The 11625-nt window shown below is 40.4% G+C and overlaps 1 protein-coding gene across 1 annotated transcript in view; it reads left to right on the top strand.

The window, feature by feature from the left end:
• The first annotated feature begins 6169 nt into the window (after nucleotides 1-6169).
• DCP1A (decapping mRNA 1A) overlaps nucleotides 6170-11625 on the top strand; it is a 51601-nt gene continuing 46145 nt past the window's right edge. The window contains exons 1-2 of the mRNA XM_027582513.2: nucleotides 6170-6380; nucleotides 9317-9357. Coding sequence (XP_027438314.2) covers nucleotides 6186-6380; nucleotides 9317-9357 — 236 coding nt within the window. The 5' untranslated portion in view covers nucleotides 6170-6185. The remainder of the gene's footprint in view (nucleotides 6381-9316; nucleotides 9358-11625) is intronic.

The following is an 11625-nucleotide window of genomic DNA, read 5'->3' as shown; positions in this document are numbered from 1 at the left end:
GGAAGAAATGGGTGCATTCCTAGAGATGTATCAACTACCAAAATTGAACCAGGAAGAAATAGAAAACCTGAACAGACCTATAACCACTAAGGAAATTGAAGCAGTCATCAAAAATCTCCCAACAAACAAAAGCCCAGGGCCAGATGGCTTCCCAGGGGAATTCTATCAGACATTCAAAGAAGAATTAATACCTATTCTCCTGAAACTGTTCCAAAAAATAGAAATGGAAGGAAAACTTCCAAACTCATCTTATGAGGCCAGCATTACCTTGATCCCAAAACCAGACAAAGACCCCACCAAAAAGGAGAATTACAGACCAATATCCTTGATGAACATGGATGCAAAAATTCTCACCAAAATACTAGCCAATAGGATCCAACAGTACATTAAAAGGATTATTCACCACGACCAAGTGGGATTTATCCCTGGGCTGCAAGGTTGGTTCAACATCCGCAAATCAATCAACGTGATACAATACATTAACAAAAGAAAGAACAAGAATCATATGATCCTCTCAATAGATGCAGAAAAAGCATTTGACAAAGTACAGCATCCTTTCTTGATCAAAACTCTTCAGAGTATAGGGATAGAGGGTACATACCTCAATATGCTAAAAGCCATCTATGAAAAACCTACCGCGAATATCATTCTCAATGGGGAAAAGCTGAGAGCTTTTCCCCTAAGGTCAGGAACGCGGCAGGGATGTCCACTCTCACCACTGCTATTCAACATAGTATTAGAAATCCTAGCCACAGCAATCAGACAACAAAAAGAAATCAAAGGCATCCAAATCGGCAAAGAGGAAGTCAAACTCTCACTCTTTGCAGATGATATGATACTGTATGTGGAAAACCCAAAAGACTCCACCCCAAAACTGCTAGAACTCATACAGGAATTCAGTAAAGTAGCAGGCTATAAAATCAATGCACAGAAATCAGTGGCATTCCTATACACCAACAACAAGACAGAAGAGAGACAAATCAAGGAGTCGATCCCATTTACAATTGCACCCAAAACCATAAGATACCTAGGAATAAATTTAACCAAAGAGCCAAAGATCTGTACTCAGAAAACTATCAAATACCCATGAAATAATTGAAGAAGACACAAAGAAATGGAAAAACGTTCCATGCTCATGGATTGGAAGAACAAACATTGTGAAGATGTCAATGCTACTTAGAGCAATCTACACATTCATTGCAATCCCCATCAAAATACCATCCACTTTTTTCAAAGAAATGGAACAAATAATCCTAAAATTGGTATGGAACCAGAAGAGAACCCGAATAGCCAGAGGAATATTGAAAAAGAAAAGCAAAGCTGGCGGCATCACAATTCCGGACTTCCAGCTCTATTACAAAGCTGTCATCATCAAGACAGTATGGTACTGGCACCAAAACAGACACATAGATCAATGGAACACAATTGAGAGCCCAGAAATGGACCCTCAACTTATGGTCAACTCATCTTTGACAAAGCAGGAAAGACTGTCCAATGGAAAAAAGACAGTCTCTTCAACAAATGGTGTTGGGAAAATTGGACAGCCACATGCAGAAGAATGAAACTGGACCATTTCCTTACACCACACACAAAAATAGACTCCAAATGGTTGAAAGACATAAACGTGAGACAGGAGTCCATCAAAATCCTAAAGGAGAACACAGGTAGCAGCCTATTCGACCTCAGCCGCGACAACTTCTTCCTAGAAACATCGCCAAAGGCAAGGGAAGCAAGGGCAAAAATGAACTATTGGGATTTCATCAAGATAAAAAGCTTTTGCACAGCAAAAGAAACAGTCCAGAAAACCAAAAGACAACCGACAGAATGGGAGAAAATATTTGCAAATGACATATCAGATAAAGGGCTAGTATCCAAAATCTATAAGGAACTTATCAAACTCAACACCCAAAGAACAAATAATCCAATCAGAAAATGGGCAGAAGACACGAACAGACATTTTTCCAAAGAAGACATCCAGATGGCCAACAGACACATGAAAAAGTGCTCAACATTGCTCAGCATCAGGGAAATCCAAATCAAAACCTCAATGAGATACCACCTCACACCAGTCAGAATGGGTAAAATTAACAATTCAGGAAATGACAGATGTTGGCGGGGATGCGGAGAAAGGGGAACCCTCCTACACTGTTGGTGGGAATGCAAGCTGGTGCAACCCCTCTGGAAAACAGTATGGAGGTTCCTCAAACAGTTGAAAATAGAGCTACCATCCGATCCAGCAATTGTACTACTGGGTATTTACCCCAAAGATACAAATGTAGGGATCCGAAGGGGTACGTGCACCCCAATGTTTATAGCAGCAATGTCCACAATAGCCAAACTGTGGAAAGAGCCAAGATGTCCATCAACAGATGAATGGATAAAGAAGAGGTGGTATACATATACAATGGAATATTATGCAGCCATCAAAAGGAATGAGATCTTACCATTTGCAACAACGTGGATGGAACTGGAGGGTGTTATGCTGAATGAAGTAAGTCAATCAGAGAAAGATATGTATCATATGACCTCACTGATATGAGGAATTCTTAATCTCAGGAAACAAACTGAGTGTTGCTGGAGTGGGGGGGGATGGGAGGGATGGGGTGGCTGAGTGATAGACATTGGGGAGGGTATGTGCTATGGTGAGCGCTGTGAATTGTGCAAGACTGTTGAATCACAGATCAGTACTTCTGAAACAAATAATGCAACATATGTTAAGAAAAAAGAAAAAGAAGAAGATAGCAGGAGGGGAAGAATGAAGGGGAGAAGTCGGAGGGGGAGACGAACCGTGAGAGACGATGGACTCTGAAAAACAAACTGAGGGTTCTAGAGGGGAGGAGGGTAAGGGGATGGGTTAGCCTGGTGATGGGTATTAAAGAGGGCACATTCTGCATGGAGCATTGGGTGTTATGCACAAACAATGAATCATGGAACACTACGTCAAAAACTAATGATGTAATATATGGTGATTAACATAATAATAAAAAATTTAAAAATAAAATAAAGTAAAATACAGAGGTCTCCAACCTTTCTGGAGAAACTGAAGGAAAGAACTACCATCCTAAGCATCTGGTATACACCAGGTAATGGATTGTATAGTAAATCCACAACCTTTTGCCTATCAATCGTGTAAAATAAATATCGGTGGTGAAACAGCAGCATAAGGAGAACAAGTTTCACTCATGTGTAGGCAGTGTAATTTAAGAGTGTGCCAGACAGAATGGTAGCAAGATATGTGATCTACCTGGAAGCCAAAACTAGAAGATGATAATCCAACTCTGCAAATGAATCATCATGTGACCTTGGGAAAGTTAGTTCGCTTGGTTTCTCTGCTTTAAAAGGCAAACGGTAAGCAGATACTTCTAGAATACTCTCTAGAGAAAGGGAGAGGAAGGAGAAGAAAAGAGGGGAGATGGAGAGATGGAGAGAAAACGGACTTGGGAAAAGGTGCCAGACTGAAAATGTCCCCAGTGACTGTTCTGGGCTATACCAAACACAGTATGTTTGCTTCAGGAAGCCTCGAGCCTAAGAATCAAAATATAGGAATACAAGAAAATCAGGCATCATTATTCGTTCAGCACTTAGGAGAAACAAATGTTTTCTTAGATGTGGAGTTGAAACAATTATCCCTTCTCTCAGGTTTATGTGATAAAGAGAATACCCTGACATTTCGATTAATCCAACAAACATGTATTAGGACTTGTCTACGTGTGATAAAGAAGACAGACACGGGTCCTGTTTCGTTGAGCGGATGATACAGATGAAACAGAAGTAAAAATAATTATCACTTGTAGATAAGCACTATGAACAACATGAAGAAATGAGCCATAAGGATATCCCAGGGATATCAGAGAGAAGAATGTTCCGGAAAGGGAGACTGACAAGTGGAAAGGCCTTGAGGCAAGACTCATTTGGCACATGTACAGGGATAGCAAGGAGGCCAGTGGGCTGGGGTGGAATCATTGAAAGGGCAATTCATAGAAAGTGGCTATAGGCAGAAAGCTAGCCAAGCCAAATACAAGGAAAAATTAGGCTTTGAAGTAAATGAGGAAGAGTTTCAATTCCAAAATATTCACATTCTCTTTAATAGATCTTGAGAGCCATACAGAGTATTACAGTCAACATTAACATGTTTTGGGCCACGCAAACATGCATTTTGAAGCAATTTTCTATTCTGAATATGAAAACTCCCTAAAATAGCTTGTTTTTCACGAGGCTAGCCCTGTTCAATCAAAAGTAATAAATAAAAAGGAAATGTCTTAGATTTTAGTAAATCTATGTAAGAAAAAAACTAATGAATAAGTCCTGGGGATGTATCATATAGCCTGATGACTATAGCTAATAATAGTATTGCATATTTGAAAGCAGCTGGGAGAGTGGATCTTGAAAATTCTTACCACAAGAAAAAAAATTTTTGTAACTATGTATGGTGATAAGAGGTTAGCTGGACTATAGTTTGATCATTTTGCAATATATACAAATATCAAATCATTATACTGTACACCTGAAACTAAAACAATGTTATATGTCAACTATACCTTAATAAAATAATAATTTTTATTTTTTATTTTTTTTTAAAGATTTTATTTATTTAATTGACAGAGAGAGACAGAGAGAGAGGGAACACAAGCAGGGGGAGTGGGAGAGGGAGAAGCAGGCTTCCTGCCGAGCAGGGAGCCCGATGCGGGGCTCGATCCCAGGACCCTGGGACCATGACCGGAGCTGAAGGCAGTTGCTTAACCAACTGAGCCACCCAGGCGCCCCAATAAAATAATAATTTTTAAAAGAAGAAAAACCTACTTTTCTTAGTTTCAGGTGTGTCTTTGAATTTTATTCCAAGGGCTAGTATTATGTATTCAAAAAATACATAATTTTTTAAATTAGGGTATAGATTTTTAAATATTGGATTGAAAGTAGGTGGAGGGGAGTAAGACTCATTCTCAAGGATAAAGAAAGGTAGCCATGGTGTAGAGGAAAGGACTCTGGGGGAAGGAAGGAGTCTCTGGATTCTAATACCAGGTTCCCCCACCACCCGGGCTAGTATGGGACTCTGAACCAGTGATGTCTCCACCCAGCTTCAATTAAATCATCCATCAAATGAGGATGACCACACCTTCCCTACCTCACCATTAGATTGTAAAATGAAAGAGCGCCCTTGCCTTTCTTCTCTGATGAACTCCTACTCACCCCTAAAGGTTCGATAAATACTTGCTTAACGCACAGCAAATGAATGGCACATTTCCTTATCTGCATTTATACACGCTTCTTATATTCTTTGATACTGCAAAGAATCTAAGACATTATATTCTTTCCATTAACAAACGGTCCTGGGATGTAAAAATCATAAACAATACAAATAGGTCGGGTTTTTTTTTCCTTTTCAAAAATTCGATTCCATTGAGGTATCTTTTCTACATAAGAAAATATTCTTTTAAGTCGAGGGGTGGTGAACAGAGTTCCCTGTAGTCTCCATGCCCTGTTTCACTCTTTAGCTAGTACCTGGCTCTTTAAAAATGTGTTAAAATGCTTAACACGTGTTTGCTAAAAGAACAAGCTATCTTTTTAATTTAAACGCTGCACCACAAACTCACGCCTTCGCGGGCTCCTGCCAAGACTGGATGGAAGGACTTATGCAAGATTCAGACAGGGCAAGTAAGGAGCAACTGTGGATGGCACAAGACACCCCTGTGCAGTTACAGGAGGGCTAGTTGGCTTTTTCCAAAACGTTCCTTCAGAAAAAAACCACCCAATTGCTGACGGCGGTGATCTAGTGAGATCGGAGATCTGGGGTGACTTTCGGGGTGCTGCCTCTCTGCGCCTTCCCCCATGACGGTGGAGCCCCACACTGTTACAGCCGGCTTTTCGTTCTGCGGCCCGGCTTGCACTTGCGCAAGCCGAGGCGGCCCCGCGTCGAGCACGAGCCCGGAGAAAGCTCGCGGACAGCCTCCATCCCGCCGTCAGGACACTTCTACCCCGAGTACAGGAAGGGCCTGCGCCCCCGCCTGCCAACTCGGTCACCGACGCCAACACAGACCCTTGAACTTCAGGAACCTGACGCTCCCGGAACCCGGAGCCCGTGGGCGTGGACGCAGCGGAGCACAATAGCTGTTGTACCGTCCCGCCGCGAGGCCCAGCGGAGAGGCGGAAGTTGAAAGGGCTGACGCAGCTGGGGGAACTTTGCCTCGATGGCACCTTCCTGTCCGCGACTCCGCCCCCGCCGGAGGGGCTCGGCTCGGGAATTCAAGATGGAGTCGCTGAGTAGAGCTGGGCAGGAGATGAGCTTAGCGGCCCTGAAGCAGCACGACCCCTACATCACCAGCATCGCAGACCTCACGGGCCAGGTCGCTCTGTACACCTTCTGCCCCAAGGCCAACCAGTGGGTGAGTGCGGCCAGGCCGCTGAGGTCGTCCGCCCGGCCGCCGCCTCTTAAAGGGGCCGTGCGGACTGTCCTGGGTTGGGGGCGATTCGGGAGGCTAGGGCGGCACGGGGGAGGCCAGGGACTGGAGAAGAGACTGGCCGGTCCCTGAAGGGTGTCAGGGGCACCGAGAATTGGGGAGAAGAGCGAGAGAAGCAGGCTCAGAACGTCTGGGGGGAAAGCCGATAGAGGAGAGGATTGGAGAAGGATCAGTCCCTTGGGGTCGGGTCCGGAGACCTGGGCGATCTGCCTTCTTTGCAGACGTGTTGGAGGATGAGAACGGTGGGGTCAGAAAGATACCTAGAAGATTGTGTTTGAAGCTGTTTGGGTTATTAGATAAACTACATGTACGTAATCTATAAAGTAAACACCCGTTCTCTCCCCTCAACAAGCACGTAAATAAGAGCCCCCTTCATAGAGGTCATTTGGATTTAAAGCTTGAAATCCAATTAGTTTCAATTCTTGGAAGAGAGGTGGTGGGGATAAGTCCGGCTTTTATCTAACTACACAGTATTTCCAGAGTTTTGGAAAAGATTTCAAGGCACTTAGGGAAAGGGCTTCCATGTTAATTGGGTTCCCTTGAAACCTTTGGAAAAGAGACCCTGTGACTGTGTTTCGTACCAGCCGTGCTGCTGGTGATGTCACCTCTGAAGCGCCCTTCCGACTAAGTACTTTTTGGCTTTTTTTGCACGGGAGGGGGTCCGAAAAGTTACATTGGGTTTGTTCTCTGACTTGTTGGCCCCTGTTTAAGAGTAACATAATTTCCAGCTTTCTAGTAATTGACCCTCCATAATTTACTCATTCATCTTTAGGCTTTACTTTTGGCAAATAATCCGCAGATGTCTGTTGGATTAAGTTCATAAATGAGTAACGTTCACATTTCAATAAAAAATGAAATCCTTATACTAACAAAACCCTGAAAGATTATTGTAATATGTCCTTTACGGTATAAAACAGATACGTATATTATATTTAATCAGTAATTTTGTGAAAATCATTTGACGTTTATAAACAATTCAGATGAAGAGACCTCTCAGAATCCTCTTGCTTTATCTTCTTTCTTTCAACTCCTGGAAGAGAAGGAGGTATGGAAAGCCACAAAGGACAAAATTTTAGATTTTTTTTTTTTAGTGTAGCTGTTTTAGACATTGCCTTAGTTTGAATTGTTCTGAATAATTTTTATTTGGTCTGCATATAAATTTGTGAGATGTGGATTGCAGACAAATGGTGAAGACTTGGGAGCAGGAATTTAGGACTAACAGACTTTTATTTCTAGTTTTTCACAGACTTTGAATATTGTGGAATTTAAATTGTAGAGTCATGCTTTAAATATGAAATAGTTATAATGATCTGTGATCATATAACTATGAATAGTTATAATAATCTGAATTGAAAAACAAGCTGCCATTTTTTGTTCATTTGGATAATGGCACATAGAGCACATAGAGCATAACCAAAATCTTTTGTATCTTTATTTTACAGTGAGTTGTAACTTTGCACAGTGTTGTGTTTGAGCAAGTTTTCTTTCACTGTGACTGTTGATTAACAGTTTGTTATACTAATAATTTAACATTTGAAAGGCAAGGAAAAGCCTATGAATCTTTAGGAAGGAAAATTTTATGATGATATTTAGGGTAGAGCAATACTCTCAATGTGATAAATATTTTTTAAACGTTTATATACCGACAAACCCAATTTGGAATGACTAGCATTTAAAGTTTTACAACAGTTTGTTAATTGCATTAAAATATGTAGGTTCTGGGCGCCTGGGTTGCTCAGTCGTTAAGCGACTGCCTTCGGCTCAGGTCATGATCCCAGGGTCCTGGGATCGAGCCCCACATCGGGCTCCCTGCTCAGCGGGAAGCCTGCTTCTCCCTCTCCCATTCCCTCTGCTTGTGTTCCCTCTCTTGCTGTGTCTGTCTCTGTCAAATAAATAAAATCTTTAAAAAAAAAAAAGTAGGTTCTATCCAAGCTGTGAGCTGCTGTGGTTATTTGGGGTTTTTTAAAACATTGTATGTGTTTAAAACCTAAGTCCACTTGTCACAGCAAACAAAAGAATATGAGTTGTACTTTTAATCAAGACATTTCATTTTATGCTTAAAATTTTTAATTATTTATATGTCCTACAATAATTACCTTAAGGCAGAGTATAGCTTCAGTTTTCAAGATTCTTCAACAAATTTCTAAGAATAAAAAACTAATTGTGTTTGACAGTATTTCTTAACAAACCACAAAATTCACTATTCATAAAAATACACCAAAATCCCCAATGATGAAACAGACTATCCTAGAAGATAACGTTTTCTTTCTTTTTTTCCCCCCTACTAACTGATAAACTTTAAAAGTGAAGGAATTGCTGTACACAGAAGCTTGGCTTTAAAATTTAAAAATCTGGATAAGACATTTTAGCTTTATAAAGGGAAAGTGGGGCGCCTGGGTGGCTCAGTTGGTTAAGCGTCGAACTCTTGGTTTAGGCTCTGGTTATGATTTCAGGGTTGTGAGAATCTGCTTGAGAGTCTCTCCCCCTCCCTCCCCTTCTGCCCCTCCCTCAGGTGCGTGCACACACACTCTCTCTCTCAAATAAATAGTCTTTAGAAACTGGGGAGGAGCTAATTCTAAGATTTTCACCCTAAAATTTTAAAAAGAAAAATGCTGCAGATAACAGACATGTTGCTGGACTGAACATTGTATATACATTAGTGTGCAACGAGAGCACAGAAAGGACACAAAAGAAACTGGTAATAGTAGTTTGTTGAGTAAGAGACTTACTTGACCTGTTCTAAAGGGACTAATTTTAAAATAAGTAATTTTATCTTAAACATGAAGTATTATTTCTCCATTAGGACCATTTGGGGTTGGATTATAGGGAGGAAAAACTAATCAACTCATTGTCTATTATAGGAGAAGACTGATATAGAAGGGACCTTATTTGTATATCGAAGGTAAGCTTTAAAAAAAATGATACATATGTATTTTTAATCTAATGGTGAACAGTGTTATATAAAGTGGTTCAGCCCTGTTGTCGTTGGAACCTTTCTCCCTGACCTTCTTCATCCATTTCTAGCTGTGAGATCCAAACCAAGTTATGTCCCTTCTTTGAGCCTTCCTGTGATTCAGAATAAACAGAGCTAGAACTTACTTAGGAACCTAGCAAAACTGTCTCAAAATAGAAAACATTTTCTAGGAATGAATGAGTCTAAAACAGATGCCTTCTTCCCTCCCCCTGTATTAAACATATATAAAGAGAGAAAAATATGATACATAAACTATATAAAATAATGTAGTTGAAAGGTCAGTCCCTCTATTCTGTAGTTACTAAATGAGTCATCTTCTTAGGACTCTGGTTCTGTCCCTTTTCTGAACGCCTCCCCACAAAAAAAGTTCTGGATTGTATACAGTGTCTTTAGTAATGTGTCGTCTTAATTTGAGAGTCCTTTAGAAAGCCTGGATTATTCAGTTGCACATTTTTTATTTTCAACTTTTCTGTGAGTTAATTATCTAAAACGTGATTGGTTTGCGAATTGCAGCTTTTGTTTTGTTAGGCAACTTTTGTCTCCTAACTTGCAACTGACAGGAAAGGATAGTCATGGAGTTCCTTGGTCTTAGGATCTCCCTTAGGTCTTGCTCTGACTATGGCAGGCTCCTTCCCATGACTTCTAAGTGTAGAGATTCAGCAGGAATTATTACTGACATCTGGTTCTCCCCACTTTTTTTGTATTATGAGTTATCTTTTAAGGATTGCCTTTCTCCATTGATGGTAATTAACAAAAATTTGTCAAATATTCCTCTAAATTTTGGCGTGCAACTTTGAGTTCTTGTCTAAAAACACTGATCTTTTTCTTCTTTTATATGTAAGTGCTTTGATATTACATAGTAACTCTAGCAGCTCATCATTCTTTGCCACTTTGTTCCCTATCCTTCATCTTTCTCCTCTAAAAAGGGGGGAGGGGGCGCCTTTACCCTCCACCTGCTTCATTGTTCTTTATTATCTCTATAACAAGCTGTAGAAACTCATCAGTTGTTGTCAGAATCTTGGTATCTATGATATTTGGAAAATATTTTCCTGGCCTCATTGTTACAGTATAGTACATATCCACTGGTTGTAGAAAATACAAAATTTAGTATAATAAATGATTTGGCTTAATTAAATTCATGGAAGCTTACATAGTATTGATCCTAATAAAAGGAAACCAAAGAAACTCTTTGGGAAATGTGAGAACATTTTATGTACCTTGGATAAAGGTGTGCCACAATGTCAGAATATTGTTTTGCAGAGACCTTAGTGTAGAAGAAGCCTGGATTTGGAGTCTGAAAACCTAAAGCTGAATTCTGGTCACATTATTTGTGTGATTTTGGGTAAAGGCCTTAATCATTCTGAGTTTATTTCCTAATCTATAGAGTAGGATTCTAAAATCTCCCCTGTGTACACAGAGAAATGATTGAGAAACTAGAAGTATTATATACATGTGAAGATCATGTACTAAATCACCCTGATATGAGAACCGAGAATCATGTACTGAATCACCCTGATATGAGAACCAAGGATGTTTGTTATCATAGGATTCAAGGCATTTTCTCTAACTCAGGAGAACTATAGAAAGACTTATTTGGTGTAAGAAAAAAAATCATGACTATAATGGTGGACAGGCATTATTAAAACCAAGTCTCTACCGTGTTTAAAATAAGTGATATTTTTGTTGAGCAAATGTTTATTAAACATCTACTAGGTGTCTGTCTTGGGATATATCTGAAAAAAACGAGCCAAAACTCCCAGTTTGCATGGAGTTTACATTCTAGTGGAGAAAGACAAATACGAAAAATAAGTAAATGGTATGGAAAAAAAGAGAAGAGAGTTGGAAGTATTGAACTTGAGAGCAGGCTGGGAGCCTGAGAAAGGGTAGTTCTCCACTAAGTGTCATTGAGAAAGTGACGTTTGAGGAAAAGCCTGTGAAGGGTAAGGTAACTAGATTCTGGGCAAGTGGTCCAGGCAGAGGTCTTTAGGTGGAAGCATACCTGTAGGGAGAGTAATGAGCTCAGTGTGGCTGGAGCAGAAGCAAGGGAAGAGGCACAGGAGGTAAAGGCAAGGAGGGCACCTATCATCAACCAAGGCCTTGTTGGCCTTAGTAAGGGCATTGGCCTTTACTGTGGGGAACTAAGTCCTTAGAAACTTCTGAGAAGAGGAGGGGTATGATCTGACTTGAATTTTTTGT

This window comes from Zalophus californianus, chromosome 1 (assembly GCF_009762305.2).
Source record: "Zalophus californianus isolate mZalCal1 chromosome 1, mZalCal1.pri.v2, whole genome shotgun sequence".
NCBI classification, from domain to species: domain Eukaryota; kingdom Metazoa; phylum Chordata; class Mammalia; order Carnivora; family Otariidae; genus Zalophus; species Zalophus californianus.
This window is presented reverse-complemented; position numbering and strand designations above follow the sequence as displayed.